This window comes from Notolepis coatsorum (genome assembly GCF_963971535.1).
Source record: "Notolepis coatsorum genome assembly, chromosome: 1".
NCBI classification, from domain to species: Eukaryota; Metazoa; Chordata; class Actinopteri; order Aulopiformes; family Paralepididae; genus Notolepis; species Notolepis coatsorum.
The window spans coordinates 56,883,174-56,901,276 of NC_140165.1; the positions used below are offsets into that span (position 1 = coordinate 56,883,174).

The window sequence follows — 18,103 nt, forward strand, 5'->3', positions numbered from 1 at the left end:
CCCAGTCAACTATTCACTTTTAGTTTAATACATGAGGCATTGTCTAACGGTATCTAGCTGGCTAGCTACTGATAGCTCCTGATATCAACAAATGCTCCAGCAATAGTCGAGTGCATGATACCTCCGTTAGCTCACGTTAGCTCACTGTTTATATGAAATGTCCCAGTAAACTAAATAGTTCATTGAGGCATTGTCTTAACGTTATCTAGACGGCTAGCAGTAGCTACAGATAGCTCCTGATATCAATGTCTTATAACATTGATTCGATGCATAATCGAGCCCCTGGCTTGCATCCCACCACGAAAGGGGCTAGCTGAGGGCATGCTGAATGTGATTTGATCAAAGCAGAGTATACACACAGACAGTGGAGCTGTTTGCAGATAGCGAGCATTTTGACTTGTTGCGTGGTGGCGATGTCTTGCAGATAATACAACTACAAGTATAATTATATAATATATATATTTTATAAAAAAATATATATATATATATTTTTTTTATAAAACCAAAAAACGATCGGTATCAGTATTGGCCGATATGGCTCATATTGGTGATCGGTATCGGTGGCAAAAAACGTGATCGGGGCATCCCTAATAATTATAATGATAAAAAAACAGGGGAAGTCCATATCACAGTACCTAGCTCTCATATTTGCTACCCCAGGCTCAGTTACGCAAATTCAATTCATCTTGATTCCCCAAACAACAGTAGGGTTCAAACTGGAGCTACGGTGACATATTTTCTTCTGGAATGTTCATTTGGGGAAAACGTGCCATAAGCGGGAGTTCAGACGTCGTGCTAGGCTGAAATGTAGAGGGAGGGGCTTCCTCGTTGCTCCACCCCGCGTTCTTCTCTTTCCAAGCGGATCCGGGTCTAATTGTGGCCTGAATGTCGGTGGAGAAGTAAGAACAAAGATATCGCAGAGAAATAAGACGTTGTAGGAATAGAGCCCTGGTCACACTTATGTTACCCGGATACAGTTAGTCAGTTATTGCCAACCTATGGGGAGCACAGATTCATGGTAAAGTAACATGGCAACATTATGGGAAATGCGCTTATTGTCTTCTCCCGAGTCAGATAAGAAGATGGATACCAATTTCCTCTTTGTGTGTTCAGTAGAAAGCTATCCTGCTGCAAGCTAGCCTAGCTTAGCACAAATTAATGGAAGCGGATACGGACCAGCTAGCCTAGCTTAAAACTCAGGGAGAGGCGTTTTTGGTAACAGCTCGGCTAGCTGGTCTGTATCCGCTTCCATTCACTTGTGCTAAGCTAGGCTAGTTTGCAGTCCGATAGCTTTCTACTAAACGAGAGGAAACTGGTATCTTCTTGCCTGACGGTAAGCGCATTTCCCATAATGTTAGCGTGTTCCTTTAACAACTAGTGTTACAGCATACAGCAGATAGCTAGCAGGCAAGTTTTTACAAATCATTGAAATCAAGTGGCTTCACACATTCAGCCAGCAGGCCCAGAATATCACGCAATTTGAGTTTTACAGAACAATCATATTTTTATAAACCACACTTAAAATGTGTGCGACATTCTGGGTTTACTGGTCGATTTCTAAACTGACCGAACATGTGGAACCACAGGGAAGCAGCTTAAAAAATACACGCTAAAAAGACACGGTACACAGTCAAACCCACACTGACCTGCGATGTATTTCGCTCCGATTAACATCACCAAGCTACCCAGGATGTAAAAGCCAAGCGGAGCGCTGCTGAAGATGCTGGACTCGCCTGACGGAGAAGAGAGGAAGAAAAGTTAGATAAACCTTCATCTGGGGGGCGAATAACAAACTTAGAAACAAACAGTAGCTGCTTAGTCGACTAAGTGGTGTTATTTATGCATTGGCGGTTCTTAAACTATGGGTCAGGACATGAGGTAACAAGGGGACATGAGGTAACAAGGAGACATGAGGTAACAAGGAGACATGAGGTAACAAGGAGACATGAGGTAACAAGGAGACATGAGGTAACAAGGGGACATGAGGTAACAAGGGGAGGTAACAAGGAGACATGAGGTAACAAGGGGACATGAGGTAACAAGGAGACATGAGGTAACAAGGAGACATGAGGTAACAAGGAGACATGAGGTAACAAGGAGACATGAGGTAACAAGGAGACATGAGGTAACAAGGAGACATGAGGTAACAAGGAGACATGAGGTAACAAGGGGACATGAGGTAACAAGGGGAGGTAACAAGGAGACATGAGGTAACAAGGGGACATGAGGTAACAAGGAGACATGAGGTAACAAGGAGACATGAGGTAACAAGGAGACATGAGGTAACAAGGAGACATGAGGTAACAAGGGGACATGAGGTAACAAGGAGACATGAGGTAACAAGGAGACATGAGGTAACAAGGAGACATGAGGTAACAAGGGGACATGAGGTAACAAGGGGACATGAGGTAACAAGGGGAGGTAACAAGGGGACATGAGGTAACAAGGAGACGAAAAACTATGAGATGCTTGTTTTTCCCCCCGATTCCTCAACCATAGTAGATTTGTAAACACAATATACAACGATCTATACAAACTATACAATCCTGAGTTTTTCTACCGCAAATATAGATTTGAATCATTGTTTACTTTAGTTGGTTTTGAAGGCAAAGCGGTTCATATCCTTCTTTAAATCTTTTGTTAATAAATTCCTTTGTTAAATGGTAACGTTGGATTTTTGGTTCTTGGATTGCGTGTCGTCAACCCCGCTCCAACAGTGGCTGATTTGTTAAAGCCACTACAAGGTATATGTTTTTTACAAGGTAAAGAACAGCGGATACATTTTAAAAAGCAGCAGTGTGTGCGATCCGATTGGTTGTGGTTGTGGTTGGAGCCAATGCCCGCCCAAAATTTTCATTTTCATTGTAACCCGACACTTCCTCAAACAGGGTTTGACAGGCAGAGAACAGCGAGAGGGAGAGAGAGAGAGAGATAGAGAGAGCAAGGGACGGCGGGAGGGACTGCAGAAGTGTGTGTAAATGTGTGTGCGCCATCTCTCTCCCTCGTCGGGGACACACACATACACAAACTTGACTGCGTGTGTGTCGGGGACATCTCTCTCTCTCTCTCTCTTCGTCTCTCGTATGTATCACGCTGTGTGGGTGACTCACTGAAAGTGCTTATGGGCGGAGCCCATCCAATAACAGGATGAAATCCTGAGGCTGGAAAATGATGCTTTTGAGTACTCCATTAGAAATATAAAATTATTTTTTATTTTTTTAAATAAACCTTACAGATGTCTTTCATAGACTCACAGGAATTGTGTAAAGTTGCCCAAATAGTGCAAGGAATAGCAATGCACGTCCCCTTTAAATCAAGGAAGAAATAGTATTTATATAATCTGTAACGGAACTCTTTGTATGTAAATAATAAAGTTTCACGTGTTCATGCTCACCGTTTCCATTACAGACGGTCTCCGTCGTCTCCCAGTTCATGGACTTCTGAACTGCCTTCTTCCACCGAGCAAACCGGAACTCACTCTCTAACGACAGCAGAAAAAGAATCAAGCCATGTTGAAAACATTTTATGCAGCAGAATCACAAACCTCTTATGAATGGAGACTAGGGCTGCACGATTCTTGCTAAAATGAGAATCACGATTTTTCTCCCTAAGAATTGAGATCACGATTCTCTAACACGATTCTTATTTTTTCCAATAAAAACATTTATTGCACTCTTTCTTAAACAGACAACATAACATATATCAAAGTGCTTGACTTAAACTTAAACAAAACATATATGAAAGTGCTTGACTTAAACTTAAGTCTCTTGTAACATACAAAATAACTCTAGTCTCTTTTCCTCTCTTACGCCCGCACTTTGCTCTCGTCAGTCAGCTCAGGGCGTAATTTGACAAGCGCTCCGTCAAATGACCACTTTCGGTTCTGACCTTTGTCCCGACTCTAGTGTCAGAATGTTATGAAGTGGACGGCCATTTTGGATAATAATGCTGTTTTACCGGTACACACATTACAAAATTCATTCACTCATTTTTCGTGTGATTTTTATAAACTTTGGCCTGTATGACTAAGACTTCAAGCTATGGAACCGTTGTGTTGTACAGCTACTACCTCTCACCTGGAACCCAAAAACTGGAATCTGGCGACAAGTCAAGACAAAAGTAAGAAAATATATTGAATGTTGAATTAATAGCGTGTTTTGCTTTACATCGTGTAAGTGTGATTTATATCGCAACTGAAGCAATCGAAGCAAATAAGTCAAAACATGTGAATGCAGCGTGACATGAATGCATAGGTCCTAGGGGAATAGGAGTGTTTTAATGCAACTGATCTCCATTTTGACGCAAATACATCAGAATCGTCGTCATTTAGAAATTAGATCGTATACGTCTATGAATCGAGATCGCGATTATAATTTTTTACGATTAATCGCACAGCCCTAATGGAGACTGTTGACTAGAACTCTTGATGTGCTTTGAGCAGAGGATGAAAATAGAGAACAGGACACAACAACACAGACTAGCCGACTAGTCACATGTTAAAGGGCCACTTCACCGACTTTCAACCTGAATCCTGTCGTTCTGTTGTGAGGACATGTGATAAATCGGACATAAAAAAAAACAGCCGACGTGTTCCGTGTCTCGAGAGCCCTGCCAAGAAAACTCCCCCGGATGATGTCACCCGGAGGAGCGCAGATGTTGTTTCCTCAACCTGAGCAGCCCAAACCTGAGCAGAGCTGCAGAGACGTATGATCACACGTCCTCACAGCAGGACAACGAAGATGGGGAGAAATGCCTCCTCTAATGGCCGGTAGCGACGGAGAAGGCGGTGTGTGGGTCACCTTCAGGGTTGATCTGTGGCTCGAACTTCTCCGAGGTGACCTCACTCAGGTCCTCCGGGTTGAGGCTCCACACGCTGACCCCCTCCGCGGATCCCGCCGCCATCGCCGCCCCCAGAGCTGTGGTCTCCGGCATGGAGGGCTTCACTGAAACCACGCAGAGCACAGAGGTCTACATTATGAAGCCATACGTGGAGATTGTCCAAATGACATGACCTCACTATTGGAATTCAAGATTCAATAGGTTTATTTGTCACATACATACCAGGGCATACTAGGGGTGGGAATCGCAAGAGACCTCACGATACGATACTATCGCAATACTTGCGTCACGATACAATAGTTCACTAATCACCACTATACTTGGTGTCCCTGTATCGATACAGTATCGCCACGCAAAGTATCGCGATACTACTACGTATCGATTTTTTCCCCCACCCCTAGGGCATACAGTGAAATGCGGGTGGCCATGCCCGCTTTGTATATGCAATAATACTAAATAATAAAATAGACATAATAAACAGGTAATAAATTAGACATAAAATAGGCATGATAAAATAGACATGCTAAAGTCCTGAGATAATGCAATACAATGTTAGCTACGAATTAAGGCACTGGGTCCTATGTACACTACTATACAATATACAGTTTTTACTCTATATCCTTATGCTATACTTGCTATTTCTAAACTATACTATACAAGAACCACATCAGTTCTTTCCTTAAAGTGACCTTTATTTTCCTCGTTCCTTTAAAGTGTCCTTTCCATTGTGTTTAAAGTGACCGTTTGTGTGTCGGCGAATGCAGCATGTGTGTTGTGTGTGTGTGTATGTGTGTGTTCATGTGTACTTGTGTGTGGAGAGTTCAGTGTTCAATGTCCTGAATGGACCCTATAGTACACTAACCAAGGATTGGCTAAGACTTAAAAGTGCCTAGAGTTTATACTATTACTAAGTACTAATACTGTCTGCCTTTGTCTTCTGTGCTCCTGAATGGTGGAACGCCCTGCAGTGGACACTGAAATGAGGTGCACTAGTGTCCATGGGTCCACTTAACACATCCACCGCCATCCACGCTGTAAAGCGTTATTGCCCGCCATGCTTTGACCGCCAGATCTCGCTGTACAGCGTTATTGAGATCAATATTAAATTTTTTCGCCATGGCATTCATAATTCATATATACACCTCCGACGCTGCAGCTGGACCCTACGGCTCAATACAACGATGGCTCAATACCGCCGCCTGGTGGATGGTCGGGCGAGTTACACTCGAACAACAGGAAGTGGGGGCTGTGCGTCGATTAAATTCATCCGGCCGTTAGACATTGTTGCAAGGCTCCCGACAGACACTATAGTACATATGGATCGCTTTATAAACGTAATAATCGATATGATTTCGGCGTTTATTGCGACATACAAACCGGAAATGGACCTAGGCGATCAACGTCCTATACTTGGGATATTTCACCGCCAGTCTCTTTGACGCACGGTAAGAGGACACTGACGTTATTTTCAGCCCAATTGTTTATTCATTTCATTGCAAACCATCTGATCAATATATCACCCATACTACATAAAGCATTTACTGACGATCACGGAATTATAAACGACCCCCCCCCCCCTTTCCTCCGCGCATGATGACGCATAACGTATACGATCATATACAGTTGCATTTTTTAATATAGCGTGTCTAGGGAATAAACAGCAATCGATAATCTATATATGCGTTTAGGCCTATAACTCACGTTCTAGGAATTACTGCAGAAAACGATAAAAACACTTATATTCTAGAAGGTATTTTTGTATGAATGTATGAATGAAAAAGTATAACGTTCCTACATCCTGAACGATAGATAATCGATGTTGAATGGGCCATAGTAATGTCAATTTAGCAATACAATTTAAAAAGTTATAGCCCTGCAAAGAAGGTGAACATCTCCATAGGCTTACAGTGGTGGCAGACTGGCTATATTGATGATATAGGTTATGGCAGGGAATGTGTTAAGAGCACTGGTGACCAAGCAGGTCACCACAATCTGTAATTGTTTTTAAATAGTGTTTTGAGTGTGTAAGGTTTTAAAGGATTCTATGTTTCTATTCTTATTATGGCTACAGTTCTATTGTATTGTATTGCAATTCGTTAGTTAACCATAGCTTAGCACAAATTAATGGAAGCTGATACGGACCACTGGCCTAGCTTAAAACTCCGGGGGGGGGGGGTCCGTATCCGCTTCCATGCAGCCGGATAAGCTTTCTACTGAACCACAGAGAGGATATTGGTATCCATCTTCTCGTCCGACTCTGGAGAAGCGCATTTGCCATAATGTCGGCATGTTCCTTTAACCCTTTCACTACCGCACTACCAAACTGTTAACCCTTTCACTGCGACGACACACAGAAGGTTAACCCTTTACTATCACACTACAGACGGTGATAGTAAAAGGGTTAACCTTCTGTAGTGTGGCAGTGAAAGGGTTAACCAGTGGGTGGGCAGCAGCACGGTGCGTCTCCTACCGACGGGGATGCAGAGGATGTCCGCCTGCAGCTGCATCAGCAGTCTGTTGGAGGTCATGCCCCCGTCCACCTGGAGCTGCGTGAGCGGGATGCCGCTGTCCTGGTTCATGGCGTCCAGGATCTACGCCCCCGAGAAGAGACAGCCGTCACTCAGAGTCACATGACCCCAGACAGATTGTAACTGTGGCCATTATATGGTTTCATCATTTATGTTATTTCAGTTTGTAAGTGTAATATTTGAGAATGTATTTATGTTTCATTTCTTATTTTCTTTATTATTTAATTTGCTACAATTTATAATATATTCATTTTGACGTCTGGTCATATATGGTGTCCCGTTAGGCTGCTGTTGTGTTTTTATATTTGGGTCTGATTAAGACACCTGCGAGCAAGCGGCAGGGATGGTCTGAGTGTCTCGCCTTAAGACACCTGCGAGCAAGCAGCAGGAGGACAGAGACGAGTTGTACAGGCTCTCTAGATTCGAAGAGTGTACCTCTATGTGTAGTGTACCACTAAGACTGTTACCAAGAACAGAAGAACAAGACCCCTTTTTTATGTAGCATGCAGCCAACGAGGTAATTAATGTTTATTTGTATTTTGCTTTTCTGATGTATTGTTTTCATATCGTGTATATTATTGTTTGTGTTGACCTGACGCAACGTATATGTTTCTGTTTAAGTTTTCACGGTGGATTGGAGGACCAAGCCTTTAATAAACCCGTCGAAAGGAAACCACTTGTGTCTGCAGTGCTTGAAGGAGTTATAGTGAAAACTCGTTGTTCATCGATGCAAGTGGGCGATGAAGCAAGTCCAAGTTTAAGGCCGGCGTCCAGCGGATCTTCCCCGACAATTGTTTGCTGCGCTGCCGGCGCGCCGACATCAAAGGACAGATGAGTCACAAACAATACGCACTACACGCATAACCGCAAAGAAGTAAGAAGATGCACACAGTATAATGAGCAGCGTTTCAAGATAAAGCCATAAAGGACTTGGACATTATAAGTTAAGAGTGGTCAGGTCAAGAAGAGTGCTTTGTAAACGTTTCTATAATATATTTGACTGTGAATTCTAATTACTGTGGTGTGCGTGCTAAAAACGTTTTGACTTATTTGCCTATATAATTTAACTGAAGCTAACCATTTGTACACATTAAGGTGTCAACGTTAAAGTATAAATATTTTCTGATTGAATTCATTTCTAATTTAAAGTGTGTTTTGGAAATTATAACCTATAAAAGGCACGTATAATTTATAGGTGAAGGCTATTATTGGCATCTAATATTTATGTTCCTAAGCGTTCTGAAGCGCTTAATATATATGTGGAGGTTATTTTGAAAGCCAATTGAATTAAGCAATTTGATTTGCTCGGAGAGTACTGCATTTAATTCAAATTTGAGTACAAAACAGGCTAAAGGTTTAAAGGTGTATTTACTATTTTTTCTTTACAAATTTTGGTCAATTTAAAGTAGTGATTTACAATGACAGAGCCAATTAGGCCTGCAATTGAAGTAGGGGACAGTGTTAGGGATAGTGCAAATTCCCAAGACCGACCTGAAGAAGGTCAGGAAGAAGGTGCTGAAGCCCAGCAAGAGGTACCAAAACGATCTCAAAGAACCAAAACTCTAACAGAGAAGGGTAAAGCAATGCAGGAGGATAAGATCAAAGCGCTACAACAAAGATTTAATTACATTTACAATAAATGGAGGACACAAGTTAAATCTTCTAAAGGTCCGTTATCACAATCAACAGAACATTTGTCTAATGAGCTGCTTACTGATATCATTACAGATGTCACAGGTCTTTCTAATGATGTGCAGCATATTTATGATCAACTACGTGACATCTCAACTCCAGACCAGGACACGCGTCTAAGAGTGGATCTGTGTGCAGGGATTTCTGAGATAATTGTGTCCAGAGCCACATTTAGACTGGGGGGAAGTGTGTTAGAAGAAGGAGAGAAAGAGTGGCCAGAAGCAGGCTCTCTTTGACTCAAGCACCTATAAATCTGGTTCTGCCACTTCTTCCAGGAAAAGTGCTTATAAATCTGGTTCTGCCACTTCTTCCAGAAAAGGCACCTCAGTGCATTCAAGCAGTTCTTCTGTAAAGCGACGAGATGCTGTCGCTGATGCTGCTGCAAGCCAAGCTGTTCTGGAAGTGTTAAAAGAACAAGAAAAAGAACAATTGGAAATACAGTGCCTAGAAGCAGAAGCTAAAAAGAAGATAGCTGAGCAAGAGGCAGCAGGCATAAAGCGTCGTTTAGAACGAGAAGCAGAACGTTTAGAAAGAGAAACAGAAGAGGTTGAACGAAGAATAAAGAGAGAGGAAGAGGAAGCTAAAATTAAAGCTCAACTGGAAGAAGAACATGGAGCTATACAAAGGACTCTGGAGGAAAAGCGGAGAAAGATACAGCATTTGGAGGCAGTGAAAGGTCTTAATGCAGCACGAGCAAGAATTCTTGTGTACGATCAAGTGGAGGCCACAGAAGAGCGGAAAGACGTACTAGAACATGAGAGGGTAGCAGACAACAAAGTGCCTGCTCCCACAAGTACTCTGTCCCTGTATACGTCTCCCGTACCACAAGTTGTGACCACCTCCTCAAATGACAGTACAGCAGAGCTTGTTAAGATGCTGGCAGGTGCTTTGAGTGTCAACAGAATTCCAATTCCTGAACCTTCATCATTCAGTGGGGACCCATTGAAATACAATGACTGGAAACTTTCCTTTGAAATACTGATTGATCAGAAGAGCATTGAAGACAAGGAGAAGATATACTACCTCCGTAGGTATGTAAGTGGACAAGCTAAGAAAGCACTTGATGGCTATTTCTTACTCGGAACCAAATCTGCCTATGTTGCAGCATGGAAGACTTTGGAGGAGAGATATGGTAATCCATTTACAATAGCAAAAGCATACAGAGACAAGCTCCAAGCATGGCCCAAGATGGGATCTAAGGACAGCTTTGAGCTCAGAGAGTTTGCAGACTTTCTCAGGAGTTGTGAGGCTGCCATGGTCAACATCAAGGCATTGGACATTTTAAATGACTGTAATGAAAACAGGAAAATTCTTTTAAAGTTGCCTGATTGGCTAACAGCGAGATGGAACAGGATGGTTATCCAAGAAGAAGAAGAGCGTAACCAATTCCCCTCCTTCAGCCAATTTGTAAAGTTTCTGACAAGAGAAGCAAAAATTGCCTGCAACCCTGTTACATCACTACAGTCACTGAAACAAGGTGAGACTGAAAAACCAAAATGCCCAAGATATCAAAGCTTTGAAGCAAAGGCACTGACCACATGTTCCAATGAAAAGACTGTCATCATAACATGCATTTTCTGTGAGAAGTACGGGCATACTTTGCATAAATGCAGGAAGTTCATGGAGATACCTGTTACAGACAGAATCAAATTTGTTCAAGCTGAAAAGCTATGCTTTGGTTGTCTCAAGTCTGGTCACTACTCAAAGAGCTGCAACAGTAGGAATGTGTGCGACGTGTGCCACAAGCAACATCCTACATGTCTGCATGAGGAGCGAGCCAAAGAAGGACAAAGACCACCACAAGCCGAGCTAAAGCTAGATGAAGAAAAGCCAAGTACAAGTCAACAATGGTACAAAGAAAGACCTCAATCGACACAATGCAAAGAAACAACCACAAACTCTACTTCACATAGAGTAATACTTCATGAAGCTAACACACAAACGACTGCAATAATTCCTGTCTGGCTTTCATCCACAGATCAACCAACACAAGAAGTCCTTGTTTACGCTCTGTTGGATTCTCAAAGCGACACAACCTTTGTTATAAGGGAAGTAGCAGAAGCGTTGGAAGCAACCAAAGTCAAGGTCAAAGTCAAGCTCTCTACTATGACCTCAAGAATCACAGTAGTAAGCTCTGAAAGAATAGACAACTTACAAATCCGTGGCTTTTACTCTGGTAAGAAGATATTGTTACCACCAGTCTATACTCGGGATTTCATTCCAGCCAACAGAACACACATACCAACAGATGGAACTGCAAAAGCGTGGTCCCATCTAGAGCACCTCCAAGGAAAGATTGCACCTATGCAGGACTGTAAAGTAGGTCTGCTCATTGGGTACGACTGCTCACAAGCCCTGCTTCCAAGGGAAGTTGTGTCTGGCGAAGAAAGTCAGCCTTATGCACAGCGTACAGACCTTGGATGGAGTATTGTTGGCCATGGGAATCCCTGCGTAGACTACGGCGACGACATCGGAATCAGCCATCGCATAGTATTGAGACGAGTAACAGCAGGTGTGAAACGTTCTGTTAATCTCAAAACTGAAGTACACTATGTGAGCTGAACCCAAGTAAAAGGAATGACTCCCTCAGACATAAGAGTTCTTGAATCAGACTTCTCAGAAAAAACTGGAGAACATGACCCTGTGTCTCAAGAACATATCAAGTGCCTGTCGAATTTGAGAGACCATCACGCAAAAGAACAATGGTCACTACGACATGCCGTTACCATTCAAAGAAAAGGAAAAGAGAAGAAAAAAGAAGAAAAGGAACTACCTGACAGAGAACTCAAGGTGGGAGAAATTAAGGAAGATGATCCTGAACTCCACAAGGCTTTTGTGTGCAACACTAAAGCAAAGGAAAACAGATCATCATTGGATCGCCTACAGAGATTCTCGGAATGTGTCAAGTGTAGAAAGTACAGAAGATGTACTGAAGGACAAAGAGGGGGTGACTTACCACAAGATCGGAAGCAACTCCACCCTTCACTTACGCTGGCATAGACTGCTTTGGTCCGATCCATGTTAGAGAAGGAAGGAAGGATCTCAAAGGATATGGTCTCTTACTTACATGTCTATGTTTAAGGGCCATACACAGGGTCAGATGGTAGGGTGAGAGAATTTAAATTGCTGGTGAGTGACACCACCTTAAAAGGTAAACCTATAACTAAAAGTGTTCCTTGATACCTGTACAGAAGGTTATAACGCTACTCGAAGCAGACTAATTTAATGTTTTGCCTAAAACTTATGTTAATAATAATATTTACATTTAGTCATTTAGCTGACGCTTTTATACAGGGCGACTTACAAGTTCTGTACAAGTTCCCAGGAGGGGCACAACTAGCGGCTGAATGACCACAAGATATGTTTAATTTAGAAGATAACCAAATTATGTTCAGAGAAATCCCACGTGTGTGCGATTTGGTGGGAGTGTAACTGTGGCCATTATATGGTTTCATCATTTATGTTATTTCAGTTTGTAAGTGTAATATTTGAGAATGTATTTATGTTTCATTTCTTATTTTCTTTATTATTTAATTTGCTACAATTTATAATATATTCATTTTGACGTCTGGTCATATATGGTGTCCCGTTAGGCTGCTGTTGTGTTTTTATATTTGGGTCTGATTAAGACACCTGCGAGCAAGCGGCAGGGATGGTCTGAGTGTCTCGCCTTAAGACACCTGCGAGCAAGCAGCAGGAGGACAGAGACGAGTTGTACAGGCTCTCTAGATTCGAAGAGTGTACCTCTATGTGTAGTGTACCACTAAGACTGTTACCAAGAACAGAAGAACAAGACCCCTTTTTTATGTAGCATGCAGCCAACGAGGTAATTAATGTTTATTTGTATTTTGCTTTTCTGATGTATTGTTTTCATATCGTGTATATTATTGTTTGTGTTGACCTGACGCAACGTATATGTTTCTGTTTAAGTTTTCACGGTGGATTGGAGGACCAAGCCTTTAATAAACCCGTCGAAAGGAAACCACTTGTGTCTGCAGTGCTTGAAGGAGTTACACAGATGGATGGACAGATAGTAGATACTGTAGATATATAGATAGACAGATACTGTAGAGATAGATAGATAGATAGATAGATAGATAGATAGATAGATAGATAGATAGATAGATAGATAGATAGATAGATAGATAGATAGATAGATAGATAGATAGATAGATAGATAGATAGATAGATAGATAGTTAGTTACCTCTCGTGTCTGGAAACATACAGCTTCTAATGCAGCAAACGCCAGGTGACTCTTATTAGTGAACTGAGTCAACCCACAAATTATCCTGTTTATATGAGAGAGAAAGAGGGTAGATAGGGGGGAGAGAGAGAGATAGAGAGTGAAGAGAGAGAGAAAAAGAGGAGATAGGGGGAGGGAGAGAGAGAGGGGAGAGAGAGAGAGAGAGAGAGAGAGGGGGAGAAAGAGATAAAGAGAGGGGGAGAGAGAAAGAGGGGAGAGAGAGAAAGAGGGAGAGGAGAGAGAGAAAGAGAAAGAGGGAGAGAGGAAGAGGGGAAGAGAAAGAGGGGGAGAGAGAGAGTCTTATTAAGTGACCAGGAGCCAAATAACAGAAACAAATATTTTACGGCACTAATGCGTAATTGTCCCACAAAGAACATTGCAATGATACATACGTTACTACTCAAAACATTCAGGAATGATCAGGAAAAAAGATTTCAGTAGAAAGCCATCTGGCTGCCAGCTAGCCTAGCTTAGCACTCTCTAGGCTAGTCTGCGGCCAGAATCTTCTACTGAATGCACAGAGAGGAAATTGGTTGATTGATTGATTGATTGAAAAGTTTATTAACAGATTGCAGAATGGGTACAGTACAGTACAGCTCAATACATACAATTGTTAAGAGGATGCATTGCAGACCTGAGAAAGACTTTCGTCTTGTTTCCATCAGGGTCCCCCATTTTCAATTCATCATATGACACACATGACATACAGATAGACAGTACTGCTACATCTATACATTTATGACATACCAGATTTTCAAATACAGTACTGTTTGTGATATTAAAAAAATCCAGAAGAAGAGTATATACATTTGACATAGAAACTGTGCATTGGGGGAGGTTGGGTAGGTGGGGTGGGGCTGTACATTGGAGGTGGGGGGGGGGTAGGGGGGGGGGGACACTGTACATTGGAATACTGACATACATTTGACATGGAAACTGTACATTGGAGGAGGTTGGGTAGGTGGGGTGGGGTTGGGTGGGGCTGTACATTGGAATACTGACAAAGCCATGCTTGGTCTTTATTGTACAACTGGGTTAGGACATTTGTAGGGGCCAGTTTTGAATTGCAGTCTCCCGTAGGTGTTCTTTGAGAGTGTTTTTGAAGGTGGGTAGTGATTTACATTCCTTTACAGCTTTGGGTAGGGCGTTCCACATTGTTGTGGCATAATTGCGAAACGTGTTTAGTCCCTTGTTTGAGCCGAATCTGGGTTTTACATGATTTGTGGAGCTCCCTCTGGTGTTGTGATCGTGGTATTCACTGACCTTTGGGAAGTATTTTGACATGTACATGGGTACCTTGGTCGTGTAGTGTATCTTGTAGACCAGGCCCATTGCAAGTTGCTGTACTCTGTTGTCTACTCTAAGCCATCCTAGGTTGGCAAAGTGTGCAGGGGTGAGGTGGGTTCTAGGAGTCAGGTCAAGCAGTAGTCTGACTAGTTTGTTTTGAGATGTTTATAATTTGGTTTTTAGTGCCTTTGAGGTGCTTTGGTACCATGAGGTGCAAGCATAGTCGTAGTACCCTTGAATGAGTGCTCCTGCCAGAGTCTTCAGGGTATTCTTGTTTACCAGGGAGGAGATCCGGTACAAGAATCGAGTTCGTTGATTGACTTTTTTTATTACATTGGATGCCATTTTGTCACAGGAAAGATTAGCCTCTAGGATGGAACCCAGGTACGTAATTTCATCTTTCCTTGTGACAATATTGTCACCCACTGTAACTGAGAAGCCGTCTGTTTTGCTGAGTTTGTTATTTGAACCGAAGAGAATGGACTCTGTTTTGCCCATGTGTAATGATAGTTTGTTGTCGGCGAGCCATATGCAGATTTTGCCTAGTTCCGAGCTGAGGGTTTTTTCAACCTGTAACTTGTTCTTGTCAGAGACCAGCAGGCTGAGTCGTCCGCAAACAGGAACAAGTTGCAGTCACAAGCTGACGACATGTCATTTGCATAAATTAGGAACAGTAGTGGTCCTAGTATGCTTCCTTGTGGAACACCACAGTTCACTGTGAGGGGGGGGGGATAGGGTACCGTTTACCTCCACCATCTGTTCTCTCCCCTCCAGGTAGGATTGTATCCAGCTCACTGATAAACTATCAAAACCAATTGCTTTTAGCTTGTCAATCAGAATGGTGTGATTGACAGTGTCGAAGGCCTTTTGTAGGTCTAGCATGACCATGCCGCAGTATTTGCCCGCGTCCACCTCTTGCTTGATGTGGTCGTTCAAATAGAGAAGGCATGTGTCAGTGGAGTGGGATGTTCTGAAGCCAGATTGGAATTCGTAGATTAGATTTTTATCCGTAAGGTACTTTTCGACCTGTTCGTATACTATTTTTTCCATGACTTTCGAGATGGATGTAAGGATAGAAACAGGGCGGTAGTTGCCTGGGTCTAATTTGCTGCCCTTTTTGTGCAGGGGTGTTACTCTCGCTATTTTGAAGTCCTTGGGGACGTGTCCCTGTTTTATGGAGAGGTTTATTATGTGTGTGATGACTGGGGTGATGGCGGCTGCTGAGTCTCTGAGGAATTTGGAGGGGATGTTGTCATGGCCAGTGGCCTTGTTCGGTTGGAGGGCGCTCAGTTTATTGAGTACCTCATCTGTAGTTACCATTTCCAGTTTGAAATCGTCTTTGTGGACGCCTAGGTTCTTGTAGTATGCTACTATGTGATCTACCCCATACTGCCCTGAGTGGGAGGGTAGTTTGTTTACCAGTGTTGTGGCTATGTTTGTGAAGAAAGTGTTTAAGTAATTGGCTACATCCAGTTTGTCTGTGATGAGCGTGTTGTCCGTCTTTATGTTTATGTTTGAGAACCTGGTTTTAAGTTTTTTACTGCAGCCTAGTTGATTATTGAGTAATTTCCAAAGTTCACGTGGTTTATTTTTGTTTTCCTCAGTTTTGTCATTGATGACATTTTTTTTTTGCAGTTTTTATCATGGAGTTTACGTCATTTCTTCTAGTAAAGTCTGTTTCTTTCTAGTTTGAGTTCAGTCACGTGGGCTTGGAGTTCACTGCTCGTGCTTTTGGTAAGCTTTGACTGACTTTTATGAATATCTTATCTTCTTGTCTGACTCTGGAAAAACAGTAATCACATTCCCCATAAGGTTGCTGTGTTACTCTAAGCATACTAGTGGAAGTCAAAGTTGCAACATGAAACAAAAATGTTGTTGCTAAGCGCCACAAAGCTGCTGCTGTGTACATGGGCTTGAACAGTGATGCAGAGCTTGCTGTATTTCTGCTGGGCAGGTAGACTCAACTCTTGCCAAGTTGCCTACTGCAGCTTTAATACGGCGTCGGGGGGGGGTTAGATACAGCTGGTGCTCACCCTCTCGCGCTGGGCTCCCAGTAAGGGGCGTATAAACCAGAGAAAGCAGGAACAAAGTAACAACCGTAGGACGTTCCAACTGATGCTGCCAGTTTCTCTGCGTAGGGTAGAAGGATGGACATGCTTAGTATACAGATTTAATACAGTTCTTATTATTCATTGTCATTTAGAATTCATAATAAAGTTAATGACTTTACAGGGTTAAAGGAACACGACACGGATTACATCCAACTAAAGCTCTCTTTACACTGCTGTGCCGGCTTAAAATGCTCTTGCAGACCAGAGGTGGGCATTTTTCTATCTGCCTTTTACCCACTGTGATCATCTTTACACTGCAGAGAAGAATCTGTGGGAATCAACGTCTTTTGTGCGATTTATGTACCTCACGCACGACTGTTGTGAGATATAGAAACCCAGCTTCCCCACGAGCACACTGCGCACAGCTGACGGCATGGTTCAAGTGGCGTGAGGTGGTTTCCATGGCACTGCTCTAATAGCAAAAGAGGAATGTCTGTGTGGTTCTCTTTCTTCCAACATGGCTGCCTGCATCCAGTGATGACCACTTTCAGAACAACGATTCCACGATTCTGTGTCGCGGTGGAGAAGGTAAAACACTGGAACGTGGATCTAAACATCTACCAGGGATGGAGATTTTCTTCACTTTATCTGTGGTGATGTGGACATCAACAGATCCAGGAACAGCTAGATTACTAGAAAGAGCAGGCTGTGGGCACAACTTGGGTTCCTCTTAGGCTGGTGTTGAACGTGGACTGGTTCGCCAGAAATCACAGAGGTTCTGAGACTCCAGAACGGAACCAGAACCAGAACCGTGTCCGTCTGAAATCGGTATGAGTGTAACAGAAGAGATGATTGGATCTTGTAAACAAGTCACAGTGGAGCAGTAATATAATTGCTTCCCCAGTGTTTTACCTACTCAACCACTGCACAGACATTAGGCATTTTCTTTTGAAAGTGGTTACCAATGGTTACAGGCAGCCATGCTGGAAGAAAGAACTACACAAAAAACATTCCGACGTTGCTGGCCAAATTCCCAATCAGGTCTCTGTGACATCAAGGCCACCTAATCATCCCTCCCCCTTTAATTGGATGATATCAATCCCCGTCTCCTGAGCCTTTCAGCCAGGTGTGATGTGTGCCTGGTGCCAGTGTATGGCCGCCATTGAGCCTGCATAGCCCAAGGTTGGGTGCTACACAGTGGCGGTGAAGGAGGCGATTTTCACCCTACATTGTAAAGTGCAGTGATCATTCATTCAAGACTGCAGAGGACCAGCGTGACACACGTACCCAGCTCGGTGGACGTCTGGATGATGCCAAGGTTGTCCTTCAGCCAGCGAACCACAGCCCCTGCGATGGCCACAGAACCCTGGCAGGGGAACATCGGAGGAAAGTAGGAACAAAAAAATCAACCAAAAGAAAAGAGATGCAAGGAAAACATTTGTTTGTTTAGCCTACCTCTGGT

At 42.9% G+C, this 18,103-nt stretch overlaps 1 protein-coding gene across 3 annotated transcripts in view; it reads right to left on the reverse strand.

The window, feature by feature from the left end:
- Positions 1-7: 7 nt before the first annotated feature.
- The window catches only part of LOC311240119 (glycerol kinase), a 59,246-nt gene continuing 41,150 nt past the window's right edge, over positions 8-18,103 (reverse strand). For all 3 annotated transcript variants that reach the window (XM_084328651.1, XM_084328650.1, XM_084328649.1), the window contains 8 exons: positions 17,929-18,007; positions 16,624-16,720; positions 13,265-13,349; positions 7,310-7,430; positions 4,800-4,943; positions 3,395-3,481; positions 1,647-1,733; positions 8-881 (listed from right to left, as the gene is read on the reverse strand). In XM_084328651.1, coding sequence (XP_084184777.1) covers positions 871-881; positions 1,647-1,733; positions 3,395-3,481; positions 4,800-4,943; positions 7,310-7,430; positions 13,265-13,349; positions 16,624-16,720; positions 17,929-18,007 — 711 coding nt within the window. In that variant the 3' untranslated portion in view covers positions 8-870. The remainder of the gene's footprint in view (positions 882-1,646; positions 1,734-3,394; positions 3,482-4,799; positions 4,944-7,309; positions 7,431-13,264; positions 13,350-16,623; positions 16,721-17,928; positions 18,008-18,103) is intronic.